Source organism: Atractosteus spatula, chromosome 4, assembly GCF_055471065.1.
Source record: "Atractosteus spatula isolate fAtrSpa1 chromosome 4, fAtrSpa1.hap1, whole genome shotgun sequence".
Lineage (NCBI taxonomy): Eukaryota > Metazoa > Chordata > Actinopteri > Semionotiformes > Lepisosteidae > Atractosteus > Atractosteus spatula.
Window position 1 is genome coordinate 2,024,789 of NC_142709.1, and position 20,641 is coordinate 2,045,429.

Genomic DNA, 20,641 nt, shown 5'->3' on the forward strand with positions numbered 1-20,641 from the left:
CATTGAACCAGTTCTGGTTCACACTGTTAATTATTAGGGCTTTCAATAGATAGCAGCGATTGCACATTTTTTGGGAAATACAGTAAGCTTTGCTTATTCAGGTAATGTGTAATTTTGCAGTGACACTGCAGTGTATGTTATGTAAAATCTAGCGTTGGATTAGGCGGACTGCTTCATGCTGGTTGAGTCTTCTGTTGTGAAAGAAGAGATTAAAATTTGTCCGCGTCTTGTCCGCTGAGATGAGATTTTTGGTGTGCCCACTTTTTTACCTTTCATGAAATTGCCTTTGAAAATTTCATTGGTGTCTGACGAGAGCAGATTTCAGATTGAGCTGAAAAGTGAATAGCTTCCTTTCTGAAGGAGCACTTGCTTCTGAGTGTCACCGAGGTGCTGTATTGTGCTCCTCTTTGTGTGAAGAAGACGTGTACCCATTGCTGAATTCAAGTGAATTTTAAAAAGCCTGTGTTCTGTACTGGCCTGAAGAAAAGAATACAAGGTTCTTAGGAGCAAATGTAGCACACCTTTTAGATGGCATTGGCTCCTTTATAATAGACTGGAATTGGAGATGGACAGGGCAGAGGTGGAGAGAAAAAGTGGCGTAATGACCAAGAGATGGCCATATACATCTTGCTGAAAAAGCGGATGCTTTCCATTACAATACTTACCGAGAAGCTGAGTTTCAGTCCTGCTGTGGTTATTATTTTACAGTTGATTCATAGCTCGCTAACATGTGCAGTAGCACAAGTTTGTTCTCAATACTGTATGGCTTATAATTTTTAATTAAACGCATTTATAGGATGGCTTTTAAACCCAGTGAAAACAGGAGAGCTTCATTTATAGGCTGGGGCTAGCACAAGCCGAAGTATGTGTGGAGGCCATAGCGCACCAGCAGCCTCCCGACACAGGAGATCACGTCGAGCAGTGAAACACGACTCCATCACTCGAGTGAGCTGGAACTGAAAGTAGGCCAGACTGAGCAAACTCAAAAGTCACTGTAGTGGACATTGTTTCCAGGGATGTGCTGTGTGTAGAACTTGAAACGGACCTGAATTTGTAGAAGCTCAAAAACCAAGTTTGCATTAGGTAGCTGCTAAAACTTGAAAGCTTGCTTGGTGACCTGACTTAAAGGCAAACTTTAAAGTCATTGAAAATGTGTGTTTGATACAGTGTAGCTTTTTGCTAGCTGGAAATCTTTCAATCTCTAGTAAAACGCCTTAGGCAAACTGGGAACCACAAAAGACTTGTTTGCAAATATGCAAGGGAAAATTTGCATTGATCCGGTTGACTTTGAGACATAGCTGGAACTGGATGATGGTCTGTGTATGAAATTTGCATTACAACCATTTAGATCGAAGTGCTTTTCCAGTTTTTTAGTAATCTGGACATACAGTAAGGGGCCACAGAATTGAGCATCTTTACTAGTAATTCTAGTAATAAGCTCCTCATCAAGGGCCCTGCCTGCGATGTGGGCTATGGTGTGGTGTGCAGTTTTCGGTGTTGCAATGTGGTTTTTAATTTGTTCACAGCTGAATTCATGAAAGAAACGCTTGCATGTATAGAGTAAAAGATATTGCTTTCAATTATTGCTAAACACCAGCAGCAGAAAATGTCAATTGTTGTCTGAGATGGTTGTACAGGAAGTGTTTCTTTATATAAATGTACAGTTGTAGCTGACTGCTCCTGTTCTGGCTCTGGATTGGCTCAGAAGATCACTTGCCAGGTGGTGAGAAAATGTTTTCTCTAAAATAGATTGTTGTAACACTTTTTTGACCAGCATTTTAAAAAAAAATCCTTCTGAAAGCTTGGTATAAACCGTGTCCTACTCTGCTGTCCTCACACAGTCTGAGTGAGGTTCTCATTTGAACCCTCTTTTGAAGTCACTGCTTACCTGGAAGATTTACCTGAAAAAAAACATAACCTTATGCCAGTTGTATTTGACAGACCTGCAACCTTAAACTCCCTTCCCCTCCCATGTTCAGTGATGCTGTTTGATGAGAATGAACAGGAAAGCTGTCTGCTCTTTGCTACACCTTGCAAGTGACTCTGCACCTGAGCTACTGGGTTTATTACCTTTGCCCATCAGATACTGTTGAGTGCGTAAATATTTTTAAACCTTAACTAAAAAAACAAATGCTTTTTTACTAATATCCGTCACAAGACAAGACAGTTCAGGCGTTATTGCTGTGGCTGTGCTGTTTAGATCAGTTATGTGGCTTTCTCTTCTCATCAAATCTTCCTTTCGGTTTGCTTATACTGTAGGTCTCAGTTAGGAGTGGACTGTAGATTAGTTGCAGGGTTGATTTATGTGAATGATCAGCAGCAAGGCCAAACGCTACAGTCTGTTTATTACTTAGTCACCACATGAATTGTTTAACACATTTGTCAGGATTTTGATGTAAGCTAATTTGGAATTATTTGGAGTAATTTTCTACAGAGCTCTGCATAGGTCATTTCATTGAAACGTCTTCCACGTCTTATTTATATCTCTGATCTTCATAATTGGTGCTGTTGCTCGTGTTGTCTTTGCTGCCTAACCTGTTAAAACTCAAGAGTGCATCGTTGTCTCTGCTGTCTTTAGTCCACACAGCATCATGTCCCACCTGGAAGTGGGACCTGAGAGAGGTTCTCTTCTCACCTCTAACATCTGATGGCTGCTTCACACTTGGAAGAAAGCAGAGGCTGTCCTCACCCACTTCAGGGTTAAAGACATTCTTAGACGTCACTCTTTGCTGTGCTTTAATGTGAGCTTGGTGCAGCCCTTCTGAGGAAGACTTGTTTGGGGCTTTAAATGAGGATTAATACTACTAAGACATCTTGAGTGTTTGAAATATCCGAATATACATGTTAAACATATAGACCTGCTAACCTAATAACGGAGAACGTTTTTAATAGAAGTGTGATTACTTAATGAGCTAACTAATTACTAGTTCCTTAAGCTGTTAAACAAAAGTAAATTTGAACACTTTAATGTTCTGAATAATATGTCCAGTCTGATGGGTAATTTTTATGCACACTGATGCTAATGCTTTTGTGTTTTATGATTTTTTAGTAGAATTCTGAAAGCTAAATTGCTTATTGGAGAAAAATTAAAAAAAAAATACTATTAACATTTTGGTGAATTTGATGGTGCTCATGAGAATTCTAATTTGAAATCATTGCTTTTATGAGTCCTTGAGTAATTTTTACTTCAGGCACTATCGTGCATTTGCTCTCCTTTGCTTTGTCTTTTGCTGAGTCTTCGATTTCACGCTGGGTTTTAAACAGGGAGTGAAACCATCTGTCTTTCATTTAAGAACATGAGAAGAATCATAAGGTGACAGTTTGGAAGGGCTGTCACAATGTTGGAAAGTAAATTAACCCCTTTATAGCTAACATTTAAAGGGGAGCTGCAGTGCTAATTTTATATTTTGGTACTAGAAATTGATGAGTGCATGTCAAACCACAATGAAAGTAAAATGTACACAGTAACTTCTGCCATATTCTGCGATTTAGAAGGAGGCCACAAAACATGTGGAAACATTAAGTGTCTCTTTACATTGTAAACAAGCAGGCTTGTGAATACATCTCTTAATCCAATCGAAATATTGTTCTCGACTTTGAGACTTTGACGTTGAGATTGTCAGTTTTTATGACAAATACTACTTAGGTGTTAATGCTGCGTGCAGATCATGTTGGAATATTCCTGCTGTGAAATGACTGCTGTACAACCTGCACTTAATTTGCTCGTACATCGCATCACATTACAGTAGTCATAACAGTGACTAGTGAGCAGGAAGGGCTGCTTCACATCGCAATTGTCGCTCTCTCCCGTGGCGAGATCAGGGGTTTGCGACAACATGGCCACTTACAATATTTTCACAGAGTTCACAATTTTGTTTAATTAGAAAATTTTGATATAATCTAATTTATTTTATTATCAAAATTTAATAACCGAGAAATTGGGACTTTAGTTCCCCTGTAAAAGGTATGGCACAACAGTAAGGTTCCTGTGCTCGAGAAACTGTTCTTATAAAAACAGTAACTTATAATTTGTCCTATTTTGAAGAGTCATGAGAAGACTCGCAGGTGTCCCTTTAAATGGACACTAAACCTGGCAGGCTTGACTTGAATCTTGGGACCCTTAAGTATAAAAATCATGTTTGTGGTTACATATGTGATTTTTTTTCTACAATCAAATATGAATTTTATTCATTGTTAACCTCCAATTATGTCTAAGAGAAATGGGTTAAATCTTCAATGGAGATCAGGGAAGTGTATGTGCCCTGACTTACAAACACTTTTTTTCACCATATCTTAGTCTTTGCGAATTCTGCGTACTGAAATGAGAGCTCGTTAACTTTTCATACATATGTTTTATCTTTGATTAGTTCTTTTCATACTTCATAGACCTTAATAGTAGTTCAGTAGATTAGCTAACGCAGTATGAACCACTATTGAGTTGTAAACATCTCCTGCAGAACTGGTAGGCTCAACGAGATTTTCAGATGTTGTTTTACACTTCTAGAGCTTAGATTTTATTTAATTCCTTTTTAGATCTTCATATTCCTTTTGTTTTAACTTGAATTTTAGATGCTGAAATGAGATGTGTTCCAGCTCGCTAAGGTTGAGGTGCCGAAGAAATTGAATGTGTAACATTCCATCCTCAAAACCTCATTGTTTTAGTGTTTCTCTTATTTTGAAAGACTCAAGGTGGCGTCACCTTGAAGTCCACCCACTCTATTTGCTCTTTTCTGTTACTACCATCTTTTTATCATAATTATTTGTACAGGAAACTGTGTACAAGCCTGAAGACTTTTTCTGTTTCTTGCCATTATTGAAACCTAGACTGGCTACTCTGGGGAGTGGAAATAGGCTGGGTGAGATCCCTGGATCAAACAGTTACTATCCACCATAAGGGTCTGGAGGGCAGATTGTTTGCCTCATAAGGAAGGTTGCAAATACATTCTTATGACTGCATAGCTTGGCAAAGAAAAGGTGCTTAGCTCCAGTAAGAGGTCCTAGAAGCCGGTGTGTCGTCCTCTTATCTCCTGCCTTGTCTGCTTGCCCGAAGGGAGGAGGAGGAGAGCCTGAGGAACAAGATCCGCGCGGATCACGAGCGGGCCCTGGAGGAGGCCAAGGAGAAGCTGAAGAAGTCCCGCGAGGAGCTGAGGGCCGAGATCCAGACGGAGAAAAACAAGGTGGCGCAGGACCTCAAGAAGAAGGACAGCAAGCAGCTGCCGCCCGTGCCCATGCCCAAGCTGGTGGGCATCCATGACGGCGATCCAGGGGATCCTGATGTCAAAGAGAAGCGAGACAAAATCCGAGAGGTAGGAGGGCTTTGGCTGATGCAGTTAAGTTGGGGAAATCGGAGCTATTAATGGGAGGACAGACATGGATGAGTTGTAAATTACAGAAGGTTATTATGACTTGGTGTAATAAATTTTGGGGAATTTCTGAGGCATGCTGTACATTTCTCAGGACCTCTCTTCTGTGTCCTTGACTTGGTTTTTCAGGCGAGTCCTTATTTGAAATGACCTTTAATGCATGGATTGATCCTGGTATATATATGCGGTATGTGTGGATCATCAACAGAAACCTATCGCTTTATTTGTGATTGACCCTGATAAGCTTCAGTGCCTTTGTTATACAAGAGCCCAGATCACCTCAATATTGAAAGAGCTGATTGGCCGCAGGGGATGAGGTGATTCAGTTTGTTGAATGTCAAGCCTGGCGAAAGGCACGAAACAAAAACACAGAAAGGAAACAATATGTGCCCCATTTGTTAGAGAGCTATGCCTTTGTGCCACTGGTATGTTGGAAACTGGACACCATCTACACTCTGGCTCTCTCCATCTGAAGTGTCCACAGACAGAAGTTTCCATCCTGGAACGATGTTACAGACAGAACTCCGATTGTAGTGATTGATGGCAGCTTGACTGCACAGTGATCGGGTCTTGGGTTCTCACCTTCTGCCAGGTCTGTGGGCTCATCCTGATGTGGCAAGATTGCAGCAGGACAGCGTGATGTCCTCATGCTGCTTCTGTCACAACTGCTTTCTTGTGAGATGAGCATGTGATGGTGTTTTTCCAGATGTGCTGCTCCCTAGACTTGATCCCCCTGGAGCATTTCTGTGCTGAGCTTCAGTGACCTGTGACATTTAGGGCTTGGAGACCAGTGAACAGGTGCATTGTGGTGCAAATCTCAATGAGAGGCGTGAGACAGAATCTCACACATATAGCTCTGCAACCTTGAGCAAAGCATGCATTGATGATGTATAGCTTGTCACCACTGGAAGAAATACCACACACTGCTAGCCTGGGGATGTCATTGTAGGCCCCCTGTTGATCAGTGTAGCTGATTTACCTACAGTACGTCATGCCTTTTCAATATAAAGTCATTCGGATAAAAAATTTGGATCAACCCACTGTGATCACTGAGTTGATTCAATCAGCCTTAAGCACACAGAAAATTGCAGTTAAAGAAAAAAAAAAGTAACTTTTGTGGGCCAAAGTTGTGATGTACTGTAGTTTAGACCCCAAGTTAATTTTTGTATTTCATTGATGAGAAACATCACCACAACTATCCTAGTCAGATCACCAGCACTGTTTTTAGTACAAATTTCTAGTACTGTACAGTATAATCCATCAAAATGAAGTAATTTAAAATGTAGATCTGGGTTAATTCAAATAATCCTGTCCTCTTCTGAATGTAAAATAATTAGATGCTTTGCCAATCAGTCAATTTATAGGTTAGAAAAGGGCTGAGTTTGTCTTGATTTGCCCCACTTTTATACAGTGTGGGTCTTTCATTGGGCTGCTACAGTATCTGCTGTAGTAAACATCCCAGGAAAATGGAAGGTGCATAATTTATCATGTTCAGTTCATGTGTTTTGGAGTCAAGGCTGCCTGTGGGATTTTGTGATCAGGGTAGGGGTTCAGTACTGATTGATGATCTGCATACTCACAGATGTATCACATGATTTCCACCTGACATAATAAAGATTTAATTTTTGCTTGGTACAATTAGCAGCAGTGACAGTTTTTTTTTCTCTTTTGAATCACTTTACCTCTGTTATTTCTGGAAATCTGGTAGTTGGGTGTCGGTACTTTTCTGAGACAGAAGATGTCTTCTTCTCTTTCTTAGCATTTTCGACAAGGCAAAAGGCTGAATCTGGGAAAGCGATTCATCTAGAGCGGACAGAGTAATTAGAGGCGATCTGGAAATCTTCCCACCATGAGTAGTGTGCAGCTCAATATCATGACTTGGATGTCGGCACTGTCATTTGTCATTATAAAGAGGAAAATTATACTTAAGCTTCTGGATTATGGTTTACAAAATCCCTTTTGCAGTATTCGAGCTGTTAGAGCCGGTGTTGTATAATCAATCTCTGCAGCCTCTAGGTGGGCCTGTGTCTTCTTCTGGCTGCTGTTAGGGCTTTGAAAGCTGTTATATGAAGCCCCACTGTTTGATCCTTGCTCACCTGGGAAAACTGCTGTTCAGCACTGGCTGGCTGCAGTATGTTTTATTCTCCTTCATGAGAAACCCGAGCACAGCCCCTCTCATCTGCCACCGAGAAGAGCTGCCCCCTGCGGTTTCTAATAACGCTCTGATAGAGGGAGGGCCGTCTTTTGTCAGCTGTCACTTCGCTTCCTTTTTGTCGACGTGCCCTAGCAAAGCGTCATATTTAACGTTCGGCTCCTTCAGTGTAGCGGCCCGGTCCGAGAAGGTATGCACAGCGGGCCCATCATTTTCAAGGGAGGTCATCATACATTAGACTTTGTTTGCTGTGTGCTGCCATGTGTGCAGGTCACTTTATTAGCCATATCCAATTTCTTGTTTTAGGATTTTGTATTTTCGCAGACCCCAGCTTGCTCTCCATGAGATACACAGCTTGGGGTCAGAGTGCAGGGTCAGCCATTTATACGGCGCCCCTGGAGCAGCTGGGGTGAAGGGCCTTGCTCAGGGGCCCAGCGGAGTAGGATTCCTCTGCCGGCCGCGGGATACGAACCAGCAACCTTCCAGCCACAGGCGCAGATCCAGAGCCACAGAGCCACAGCACCACCCTTTTCTATTTAAGTAGAAAAGAATCAAATAATATAAATTTCCAAAAGGAAATAAGAAAGGAAGCTTCTTCTAGCCAGATACGAAAGTTGACTGATTCAGTAAAATTGTCGTTTTTCAGTAAGTATAGTGTTTAGCTACACAGATGTATATGTATTTTTGATTGATTTTTTATATCTTGCTTAGTTTTTCTATTCTTAAGGAGTTCTGAATTATATCCCTTTAAAATATTCTGAAGGATTATTGACTCTTTTGCATTTTTCACCATGAGGTAGCAGTGCATCATTCTGTGTTCATATGTCCTGGGAATGATTTAATCAATTGAAATAAATTGTTAATGGAAAACAGAAAGTAGCAGCTGGCTGAATAAAAAGAAAGATTAGGTTAAGTGAGTGGATGACAGGGGACTGTGTGGGAGCTGCATTTTCATGTTCCGCCGGATCAAACAAAATACAGCGGTTTTATTTTAACCCCAGTTTGTCATGGCAACGCGAAAGCATTATGAGAGAAATTGAAAACATTTGCTAAATCGTTAAAAAGTCTGAATAAGTGCCTGAGAAGGAGCTATTATTAAATGGAGGTTATTGCCTTGTTAACTCCACATTAGTTTAACTGTAGCAGATTGATCAAATTGCATAGAAGTAATAATAAAATTATTTTTACAAAAAAGAATAATGGTGATGTTCCCTTATGGGCTGAAATAAGCCCCCCCCCACTGGAATCTGCTCAGATAGAATCCATCCGGTTTGATTGCTGACCCCCGATACACTGTGGTGAGGCTCCACTCGACTCCAGATTCACTGGTGCTGGAGTACGAGGACACAGGACGAAATGTGACTGTACGTAGCAGAAACAGAACATTACTCTTAGTGACCGGTTCCTTTATGTAGTGTTGTCTCCAAATGAGGAGAGACCAGGTCGTGTGATTTAGATCATGTGTAAAGCTTTTGTTTGCCAATAAATGTACCGCACACCATCATGTTTCATTTTTCATGTCCAATTTGTTTATCGCATTTTCAAGGAAGACAAAGGGATATTACATGGTACCACATATAAATGTCAGTGATCGTCATGGTATGGCAGACTTTGGACCTAAACAAGCTGTATAAACCCCTCATCAATATAAAAAGAGGAAGGAAGGAGAAAAAGGAACTAGAGGTGTGGGGAAAAAAGTAAAGATAGGAGTGAAGGGACAGAAGAGGTTCAATGGTGATGAATCTCTTGATTTTTTGCTTTCGATTATTCATTATTTTTGGGTAACAAAACGTGGGAAACGTATCATAAAAATAATCCCATTTTCCTCCACATCCCTTTCTGCCCATCCTCAAATCCATTACCAACAGACAGCCCATCCACTACTTAATCTTAAGAGTGCTAGATTGTTTTGCTACAGGATGTACAGAACCGGTTCATTCTCCATCCTGCTCCTCTCAGTGGTGGAATGACTTGTCCAAAGAAATCGGTAATAAGAACATACGAAAGACCACAACGCTTTATTGAGAATGCCTCCTGGGTTGTGTACCTTAGGTTGCCTCTCACTGTTTGTTCTAAACGCATCCAAGCATTCAGGCTTGTGCAAACACGTCAAGTCCTTGAGGATTTTGAATACTTGACTCTTAAATACTTGTAGTCTTCTCTGTTCAAGACTTAAACATTCAGTTCTTTATCAATGTTTTCACCCCAAAATTGTATCTAGTCACTCCTCTCTGGACTGATTCCAACAAACTGACTTAAAATACCTTTAATATGTGGAAATCTCTATATTGTTTGTAATGTGATGACAGGAATCGTTTGTATTGTGCTATTTTGACAGCATCCAACCCCCTGATATAAATTCTAAACATTTCACGATATATTCTCACATAGAGTGCACCTTTTATTGCTTTGTCACATCTGGGAACTTAGCTAGTTTACTGACTATCCCAGAATCTAGATCATTGTTATAAATGATGAGCAGCAGTAGTCCAAATACAGATGCCTCTTTAATCGACTAATGACATCACCTCAATTTTAACTTTGGCCCCTTATCGGTTTTCTATCCAGTAACCAATTCTCAGTACAAACACACTCATTATCTTGAATGCCTACTTCCTGGAGTTTGAGAATTAATCTGTTGTGAGTTACCATATCAGATACCTTATGAAAATCTAAATATATCGCTTTGTGTGCTCTGTGTGTCTCTTACTGCTGTAGCTTGCTCTAGGAACTTGCGCAAGGAAAAGAAGATATGACTTTCCCAAAGCTGTGCTAAATATCTACTAGGATCCTATACAGATGATCCTGTAGTTTATTTCCAGTTATTGTTTTCGTAACCTTCAACACAACAGAGGTAAAATGGTTTGATCTATAACTGCACTCGCCGGTTTTGTTACTACCAGTGTCTGCAGTGACTGTCAGAAGAGCTCGGTTAACCGGTGTAGTTGGTAGAAAACCATCAGGCTGTAGAAATGTTTCTCCTGTCCTTCTGATACCTGCAGCACCTCTGCCTCTTGTGTGGCAGTATGGTTTGACTCGTGATGTTACTGAGCCACCTTGCTGATTTCTCCCTTGGTCAACACCAGAGTTAACTATTGATTTGATACATGAGCCAATTCCCTTCTGTCGTCTGGAAGTTCCATGTTATTACATCAGTTACGTTTTACTTCTTCCTTTCCTGTTCCTTTGCTGCTATAATACTGCTTTTTTTATTTCGGTCTCCATTGCAATATAATTTCTGTTCTATCTTGGATGTCATTTTCTATTTCTATTTCCCCTGTGCTTGCAGTTATTTTTTTTCCCATTTTCTTAAACTGGATTTTTATTCATTTTATAAAGACCTATTTAATTTCTCAGGCCACTGCTTTTGTAGCCTTTGATTTACTGACTCTAGCCATTAATTTGTTTCCTGCTTCATGCAGAATATCTTTAAAATATTGTGTTGCATTTTATAGATTCTATATCGAGCATATCCAATTCATTTCTCTTGAACTCCATCATAGTCTGCTTTACCAAGAATAATCCTTTGTTTGGCATTCTGTCTACTTCAGGGCATATCATTTTATCCTCCCAGCTCCCTGATGGTGGTTTGACCTCTGTTTTCCAGCTACAAGCCCACTTGTGGGTGCTCTCACAAACCGATTAAGAAAGTATTCTTTGCTGGTTCTACCACTTCAGTTTCAGTTGCTGATATCCCTAGTGGATTTTGCCAATCTCTGTGAGGAAATTGAAAATCTCCCAATGTGGTAAAGGTGTGGGCAAGTGCAGGGTTTTGCACGCAGGTAGTAGATACATAAACTATAAAAACAAACTGAGAAACAGAGCTAGAAGAGGCTACTTATGGGGAAAAAAAAGCCTTGGGGGTACTGTTAATGTTGAGACATTGCTAACTTCCGATGTTATAGTAATCCTGGTGTTTGCGCTGTCCTCGGAAGTAATCACTTTTGAAGTGCTTTTTACCTCCTAATCAGCACTGCAGGCAGTCTTGACAGATTATGCTGAACCCCGAATTCAAATAGTTGTCCCTTCCTGCTCTACTGTTTCTCCAAGGCTTAAGTAATTTATGTCTTTAAAACAATGTAATTTGCATATTGTATAGTGGTAATGCAGTCTTGAAAAAGACTTGCTAAAAAGTGTAGTATTATTCCCATGATGAAAGACAGTCTAAAAACAATCCTCAGTAGTTCAGCACCATTTTCAAGAGCTCTTTTATCTGTTTGTGTTTTGTGTTTGCATACGCTGTGACCTACTTCTGTACATAAAAGAAGAAACATAATCCAGGCAATAGCACGTTTAGTCTTAGTCTAAAATACTTAGGGATCTTAATTGGAGGGTGATGTATGAAACTTCTAAATGAATATATAAACACAGAGAATTTCAAACATGCAGTTTTTGGAGAAAAAATATGTCAGTCTGGGTTTTAAGGAGTCTTGAAGGTTTTGTGAAATTTTCTGCAGCTCATGGGGGGGCATGTCTGCGATTTCTTAGATGTATATGTGATATTGCAACAAAAGCTGTCAATGTGTACTTTCAGGTAATGTGGAACACATTAATCTAATTGTCTCTTCAAAAAAGATTCCTCTTTAAGAGATAAATATAAAGCTGATGGCAGCACACAGCAAACAAAGTCTAATGGACGGAGCGGTGGCTCTGTGGCTCTGTGGCTCAGGATCTGCGCCTGTGGCTGGAAGGTTGCTGGTTCATATCCTGCGGCCGGCAGAGGAATCCTACTCCATTGGGCCCCTGAGCAAGGCCCTTCACCCCAACTGCTCCAGGGGCACCGTATAAATGGCTGACCCTGCGCTCTGACCCCAAGCTTCTCTCCCTGTCTGTGTGTCTCATGGAGAGCAAGCTGGGGTCTGCGAAAAGACACATTCCTAATATTTGAATATGGCCAATAAAGTGATCTGATCTGATCTGCAGACTCTACTTCTTGTCCATCCCAGTGGAAATGGCCTCTGCGGCCGCTCGTGTCCCTCTGCTGGGGGCACACGGACCCAGCGATGGGGCATCGCGATGGCAAGTCTCTGGGGACAGCTGCATGGGCACCTCTGGCGGCCGAGCTGTAGGCGCCAGTGCAGACAGGCGAGGATTGTTGGTAGAGTGAGTCACTCAGAGCCCGGAGGATGCCTTTTACTTTGACTGCTCAGCAAAAACATGTTAAGTAAATAAAAAGCAGTTGACTGGAGGACAGGCTTGTAGTCGTGGTCAGCCAGGCAGTATCTTGCTCCTGACTGTTAGATACTGCTGCGGTCAGGCCTGCTGCAAATAAGAGCCTAGAAAATAATTCCATTCATTGGGCTTTTTTTGTGTTGAGCTGTAGAAGGACTTCGGTAGAGGTTTGAGCTGAAGGTGCAACAACTGTGAATGCACTGTATAGGATATATAGGATAATGTTTCTGAATTAGCCTTTGCAGGTAATCAGACTGTGCATCAAATCTGTTCACAGAAATTAAACATTGGGCAACCAGTGTAGCAACCATTACAGAGAATTAGGGCACTGAAAAAATGAAGATTAAAAATCTTAGACATTCGTGAAAAATTGACAGTACCCTTGTGTTCTAAGCATTACTGACCTTCAGTCAGGATAAACAAAAAACACCGAACAATAGAAATCCGAGTGTCTTATCTTAGATCAGTTAGTCATAAACAATACATCCCTAATCAGTCCTTTTGTTAGGTACTGTACTGCATCACTGTAGTGTCTAGTATAGTTACAGTAGTGCTGCAGGATGCGATAGTTCCTCATTGGCTCTGCCTCTGTCAACTCCTGGCTCCCTGCACACTAATTCTCTCCCAAAGGCCTTTTTAACCGACTCTAATAGCTTTCTGTTCATCCGCTGATCCGCAGAAAAACAAATATCCAGGATTCCTCTTGAACACTTCTGTTCTGTTAGTTCCCAGTTCTAGCTGAAAGGATTAGTGGGGACTTCTGAATTTGTGCTCCGTCACAAGCGTATTACATTGGTAACAGATAAAATGTGTATTTTTATAATATAATCAATATGTTTAAAAATAAAAGCTTATCTCTAAAGTTTAGTTCTGTCAGAGAGATTTTCTGCCTGCTCACCTTATGCAAATACAAGCCTAAGAAACAGTGGCATTTTTTTAAATTCCTGAATTTACAGTACTTAAATCCCTCGGTGGACCTGCAGTTAAGTAATTTGCAGTGGCTGAGCTGACGTTTTGATTTAATCCAAGGAAAAATATTAAAGAATGCAAAATCCTTCATGTAAAAAAGCATAATTCATCTAATTGTTAGAAACCCCAGTATCTTTTATTTTAGCCTCCATTGCACCATTCTTTTCCAGCCCTCTCTTGCTCTTTCTGATATCCTTTCTAGACTGTTCATTGTTATCAATGGAAGAGTCTCTTTCGTTCTTCAATTAGAAACTCTTTACACATATGCCATCATTTATCCACTAGTTTCGTATCTATTCCTGTATCGTTTTCTATTCTACTTCTCTCAATCTCTGTCTCATTCCTTCAAAGCCTGCTTTCCTGAAACTGTAAACTTTTGTTTTGGACTTGGTCTGAACTCACTTTCAAAGTATACTTCAAAGAAGGCATGCTTGACTGTACAAATAAAGCACATGGCAAGATGATATTTAATGAAAGTAGCAGCAAGAACTGTAGCAACTGTTGGCAGAAGAGGTTCAAAGAAAGAGAGACATGGAAAGAAAAGGCTGCACAGGGCCCACAAGACTGAGCTCTGCACTGGTTAACATGACATGAGAAATTTCTTCCAGGCAACAGAAACCGTTTGTGGCCCAAGCACCTATCATCCTGTTGTCCTCCAAGTCAAAGCCAGCGTTCTTGAAGCTTCTCTGCAGTGAGCCAGGTGTGACAGATGCCACCTCTGATTCCATCCTGCATGAAAATCTTTCACCGACGCCTCCATCACCGCCTCCGAAGAACCAAGACGCGCATCAAACAAACCCAGTGCAACAATTCAAGAACCGGATGGCACACCCGCTGAAGTCTTCAAGACCGGAGACACGTGAAAACTGAAAATCCACAAGCTTACACTATGAATGAGATAATGATGAGACCTGATTAATGCCAATGGTGTTACCATCTTGGAGAACACAGACAGATTCTTTTGTAGGAACCGAGGGATTGCCAACTTCTCCATCACAGAGAAAATCCTTGTGTATATCCTTTTGAGCCATTTCCTTCTTCCTGCCAGAGAAGACCTTCTGGAATCTCTGGTTTCAGACCATCAGACAGAGCAATCAACATGATCGTTCATCCACCTGGTGTGAAGAGTTCTGACTCTAGCAGTTGTAAGTCAGCGTGGAAGGTACTGACCAGATCTGTGTGCCTTTTAGAATTCATCAGGCTCCTAAGCTCTGAAGCCAGTGTCATCAGCTTGGAAGCAGTGATGCTCATGCACTCCAGCTTTGCTGAAATGGGAATTGCAGTGGAAAAAAAGAAGGAAAGAAACCCTTACAAGGCGACAACTTTTATGGAAGCATTAGCCACATCCATGGGCAGGCCTGTCACTCCAGAACTAGACATCTGAGCCATCTCAGAACCACTATAAACTTTGGTAGATACCAACCTATAACCACGTGCTAGCCGAAGAAGTGGATATCAAATTTGTTCTCCCAAATATGGAACATAAATTGTTTGTTTATTTTTAAACTTAGTTATTGGCCATAACAGAAACATATCGGAAACAAATATGTCAAAACATCAGAAGTGTATTTTGTACTCTTTTATATAAAGCTAACACTTTTATAATGTCAGGAAAAAACATTTACTAAGCACCTTTTCTCTCTGCTTTCACATGTAACTATCTGAGAGGCTTGTCAAACAAATACTTTGGACACAAATAAAATACTCTTTCTTAACCAAAACATATCGGCTAAAAACATTTAACTTTAAGAGAGAAGGCATTCATGCTGTTTTTCCCACAACAGGATGTCTTTATACACAGGCATTGCAAAGTCAGTACCTCTTATTCAGAAACGGAGGATAAAGTTCAGAATAAGGATGTTAAACTTCGCTTTTAATTCAGTTTGTTTTGTAAGAGAATTCTGGGAAATAACAAATATGGGGTATCAACAGGAGGAAAAACCGTCTTGCTCTGTGGCTTCACTGGAGCTCTGTGGTGAATGTGCCGCTGAAAGAACCGTTAAATTCGATTGCATGCTGCTGTGATCTTAGCCTTTGAGCTCCTTGAGGAATCTGCAGTGGAGTGGCAACTTTCTCTACGAAGACCCTTTGGCAAAACGGTGTCCCATTCCTGTAAGAAAACATGTTCTGCGTGACCCTGATTGCCATTTTGTTTCGATCCTTGTGCACTGAACTGTGAAGTTATTTGGGTGGACTTTATTTACGCCTCACAAGATTGTAAATGCTCCAATGGGTTTCTCTTAACCTGTTTCTTCTGCTCAACTTCATGAATACTGTATAGTCTTCTCTACCGGTCCTCTCATTTTTTTTGATGGTCTTTGCTTGGTGGTAGCTTCTGTCTGGCAAAATCTTTCAGACTTTGATGTTTCTGAAAGATTTTGTCTCACAAAACAATATTGTCACACAGATACCCAGTTTGTTCCATATTTTAGAGGCACAGTTTGTTGGGAATTTGCACATACTTATTAGGATTCTCAGATTTGCTGCTTTCAGCCTGTTAGTTCTTTGACTCTGGGGATATACCACATGTGGTCCTTCTTCTCTGCTCTGATCTTGTATTGTACAGGAGGTTTTAGTAGTTAATTGTACAGTTTTAACAAAATACCTTGGTTTAAATTCTACATATTTAGCTACATATCCCTATATTTTCCCAGGATCAAGTAGTGCTTATTTTCACTCTGAATCATGAAAAGTAAAACATTTTGGCTGTGAAGCCTTGTTCAGGTGGAAAGCTGTAGCTGAATTGCTGTAGCGTCTGCAGCTGCGATTTAGAGACTGAATGTTGTTACCTCGAATTGCATTGTGAAACTTCTGTTTATTTCCTCCTGCTCTGCAGCTGTTGTTCTATTTATACTCCTGTAACACATTTCTGATTGAGGATATGTTCAATTTTTGTTTTAAAGCTTTCAGTCCTAGAACTTGTTAGGCAGTCTTACTCAGAGTCTTACTCAGTATTAGATTAATTCAGTTAATTAATTGTAAATTAATTAAAATACAGAGTGAGATGGATTTTTATTTTGTCTTTAAAAATTAACTTATTACTATTAATTGAATTGAATTGAACATTATTTAACCCCTATGTACAGTACTGTATATACTTTGTGTAATTCACTCTAATTTTATAAAGACCTTCTGATTTTGTTGGGTATCTTGCCACATTCATCATTTAAGAATTTCAGAGGAGATACAAACAAGAGGCAGCCGTCCCACCTGTTCACCCTCATTTGTAGCTGCTGTAGTAGAGAATTGATCCAGGGATCTTATCCGATTCTGGGGAAGAAACCCCACAGAATATGAGTTTCAGCAACATGGCTGGGTGACGTGTTCCATACTGGCCTAATCCGAAGTGAATGTGCCTGGTTTGAGTTGTGAGTTTGTTTCAGTCTGAACCCCGTGAAGCAGCCCGTTAGAGGTGTCGCTATCTTGAACACCCTGCTCTCGGTGCTGAATCTGTAACAGAATTTTCTTTTCCAGTGGCACTGGTGCACTGGGCAGCCTCTGCAGTACTGATGTGTTAAGAGGGTTAGAGTATTGCAGGAGCAGCACGTTCACCTTCACCTCTTGGTGAAGACTGTGCTGGAACTGATTTGAAAACCACTAATATTAGGAATCCGTGCTGCTTCCTGCACACGTAACCTGACATTCCTACTGTATATTCCTATATAAGAGGAGAATTCTTCTTAGATCTTCACAGCTTGGAGGCAAGACCCACCCCAACACAACTGTCTTTAAGAGTTGAAATCCAGTGTATACACTGCATGAGGACAGTTAATAAACTATAGACTAAATGCAGACAATTCTAAAGTGTTGTGTAAGAAGACCTGAGACCTGTACTGGAATTGACTGGAAGATCTGGTATCTGATAAATCTTGCCATAGATTTTAATAGAAATCTTGGATGAGATCTAGTGTTTGGAATCTGCCAATGAATTAAGGTTGACATGCGCTGTAATGTCAGCATCGTATCAGTTGAGTTTTGGGTTTGTCCTGCCTCTTTCTCCATGCTGTTCTGAGAGTATACAGCAGGTTACACCGGCTTCTGCTCAAATTCAGTGTCCGTGACGCACCGTCTCGCAGGCAGTAATAACAAAGTAGATCAATAATAATAAAACGGATCAATATAACCATGCCAATTAATTGGCAGGGTGCTAGGCATACTGTACAGGTTTCAATCACATACATTGATTAAATGCAGCAATATAGAAGCTGTGTTTTATTTTTTTATATAAAATTATTTGTCATTTGAGTGCAGTAACACTTTATAGTATGGCTACGTTAAAGACTGCAGTATTGTGTATGCTGCTACCTGATGGAAATAGCTGTGGTGTCCTTCCATTTGTATTTTCTGCGCTCCGGATTCTTTGGTTTGTGAATTTTTAAGCAGTGACATGTAACCCCGGCAATTACTGTCAGGAACCGGGCTGATTAAAGCGTTCGGTTCCTGCAGTGATGGGTCGGTCTGCCATGGCTGAGACCACAGGCTCTCCTGTCCTCACTGTGGTCTGGCACCCCAACCTCCCAGGCAGCTCTTGCCCTATCAACTATAATAAGTTGACTAAATATTACTTTGCTTTTGCTGCCCTCTTGATAAATGACTGGTGATCGGGGGCCTATTTTAGCATTCCAGACCGTTTCAAGACGCTGTGACATGGAGCCAAGATACTGGGTACAGTAGCCCACCTGAGGATTGCGGGCAGCTCAATAACGAGCTCGAAACACGCAGGGTTGTGGGTGAGTCTCCTTCTGCTGGACTCTACTAATGTGTCTAAAAGCCTTTGCTAAATCCTTCTGAGCTTGTGCCAAATTGCAGTCAGAGTGTCACGGGTATTTCCCCCTAATGTGTGAAGTGTATTTTTCCACTCATGTGCTCAAGTGCTGTGCTGTGGTTCTGGAAGTTTTCACAACCATCATTCTGTCAAGGTCGCACTAAGAAGAAGGTGGAAGCTGCAGTGAATTTCAGCATCGCTATGCTCAAGGGCTTTCCGGACATCCAATGGCATCCTTGCAATACTAGAAATTTGAAAATGTATTTGTAGCCCTTGAGTGGAGGTACTTCAGTATGGTATTTTTGATTCACCTGTCTGTTAGATTGCTGAAGCTGCTGCAGTACTTGTTATCCGATAAATGGATCTATGTTGAACAAGTTATTTCTTTTTGAATCTTTAACCATCCACCTATGACCTGTACTCCTAGATTTGTTTACCAGAAATGGTGGTCCAAGATTAGTGCTCATAAGCTTTTGTGAAAGTGTGAGTGTGTGTGCCCTGCAATGGACTGGCGTCCTGTTGCTGGTCAGGATAGGCTCCATCTCCCACACGACCCTGACCTGGATGAAGTGATTAGAAAATTGAGAGAGGTTTTATGCATATAATTGGAAGATTTACTGCATCCACTCCTATGGCTTTATTATCTGCACTCTTTTAAAAAAAAAGTTTCTCTCATTTCCCTGAAACCTCTGCTGTACAACCTCAATTATAACACTGTGTCCCTGGCTGTATGTCTTAGGTTTGATTTGAACCAGGAAAAGTCACGTAAGAAAAGCACTGTTTTAACACCAGCAACTTTTAGGGCACTTGATAAGTTGTGGCGTAATTTACAGAATAGCTTCTCTGTGTACAACGAGGGCGGCGGTGCGAAAGCGTGAAGGAGAGCTGCAGTCGGGATTTATCCCTTCTCCCTCTGCGAACCCGCGCCGCAGACTCCGCGTTGAGGTGGCGGCCGGCGCTCGGCTCCTCGGCTCCGAGATTGAAGAGCGGGTCCCGAGTTACTGCGTCCGCAGCCTTCAGCGCTCGGGACGTGCTAGCAAAAACTGCTGCTGCACTTGAGCTGCCATGTTTCTGTCTGTGTGTGCAGAGCGCAGGGTGGGGCTGTGATGGGATCACTGCAGCATGGAGACTGAGCTGCCCTCCCGGCTCGCCAGGGGTACAGCAGCCGTTTGCTTTGGGGCAGGGCTGCCTGCAGGGGAGCACGGTGACCGAGAGCCTTCTGGCGGGAAGGGGCGACGTGCGCTGGGATGCTCTAGCACTGGCTGTGGTGGAGTGATAGGCTGGTCCAGCGCAGTTAATGGAGTAATGTACAAAACATTGACCTAATATTCAAGAATGTGTAATAAAAACACACAGAACACGCATTGTGATAGCTTAATAATCCCAGTTCACCTGGAAGCAGGCAATCTGTTTGCTTTGTCCAATTATTCGTTACTAGTGTGCCGGAAGTAGTCATGTGGTCCTAGGCATAAGATCCTTTTTACAGTCTTCTGTGACTTTTTTTTTTCCTTTGGAGACTGTAATTAACATTTCTTTGTCAAGTTCTGACGAGAAAAAAAAATCTTTTTACTTTTTGAGCCTTAGACCTTCACCAGAGCTTTTTCAGTAAGATAATTAATTGGTTGTCCAGTTAACACTGATAAGTGATGCCCTCTCTTTATGGGGCAGCTTTCTCAGTGCTGCTGCTGTTTTCTGTGGACACACTGATCCCAGCTTGAGGCTGTGCTGAAGGAAAATGTACCCAAATGCTGTATGCTTTCCACATGGGGAATGGCTAGACATTGTTGACTTAATTTAGATTTTATAAATGCCCTTTGCTTCGAGTGAATAATAAAGTTACTTCTGGCCTTGGTAATATTGGGCAATAAAAATGGGACTGGGTCGTGTCAAGTACTGCAGCCTCATCAGTATAATTTGAAGACTCTTGAGGAAAATCCGAGTGCACTATGGCATTGTTTATTCTTTGCAGGGAATACATTGATTGTGCATGGATTGCTGGGCCTCTGAGGTTGGTTATAGAATAGCTTCACCAGAAGTGTTTTGTGATGGTCATTCATCAGTTACTTTACGTCTTGTAAAAAGAAGGTTTATATACTGTAGCTATACTCCGATACTTTTTTTTAACTCTTTGTTTAACCTCCTATCCTGTTATCCAGCTATCCTTCATTGAGTTTGCTTGGTACATGCAATTTTCAGTTGATTGTTTTTAATTTTTAAATC

General features: G+C 41.2%; 1 protein-coding gene across 1 annotated transcript in view; it reads left to right on the forward strand.

Moving 5' to 3' along the window:
* The window catches only part of man1a2 (mannosidase, alpha, class 1A, member 2), a 158,578-nt gene that overhangs the window by 23,822 nt on the left and 114,115 nt on the right, over positions 1 to 20,641 (forward strand). The window contains exon 3 of the mRNA XM_088912864.1: positions 5,051 to 5,306. Coding sequence (XP_088768990.1) covers positions 5,051 to 5,306 — 256 coding nt within the window. The remainder of the gene's footprint in view (positions 1 to 5,050; positions 5,307 to 20,641) is intronic.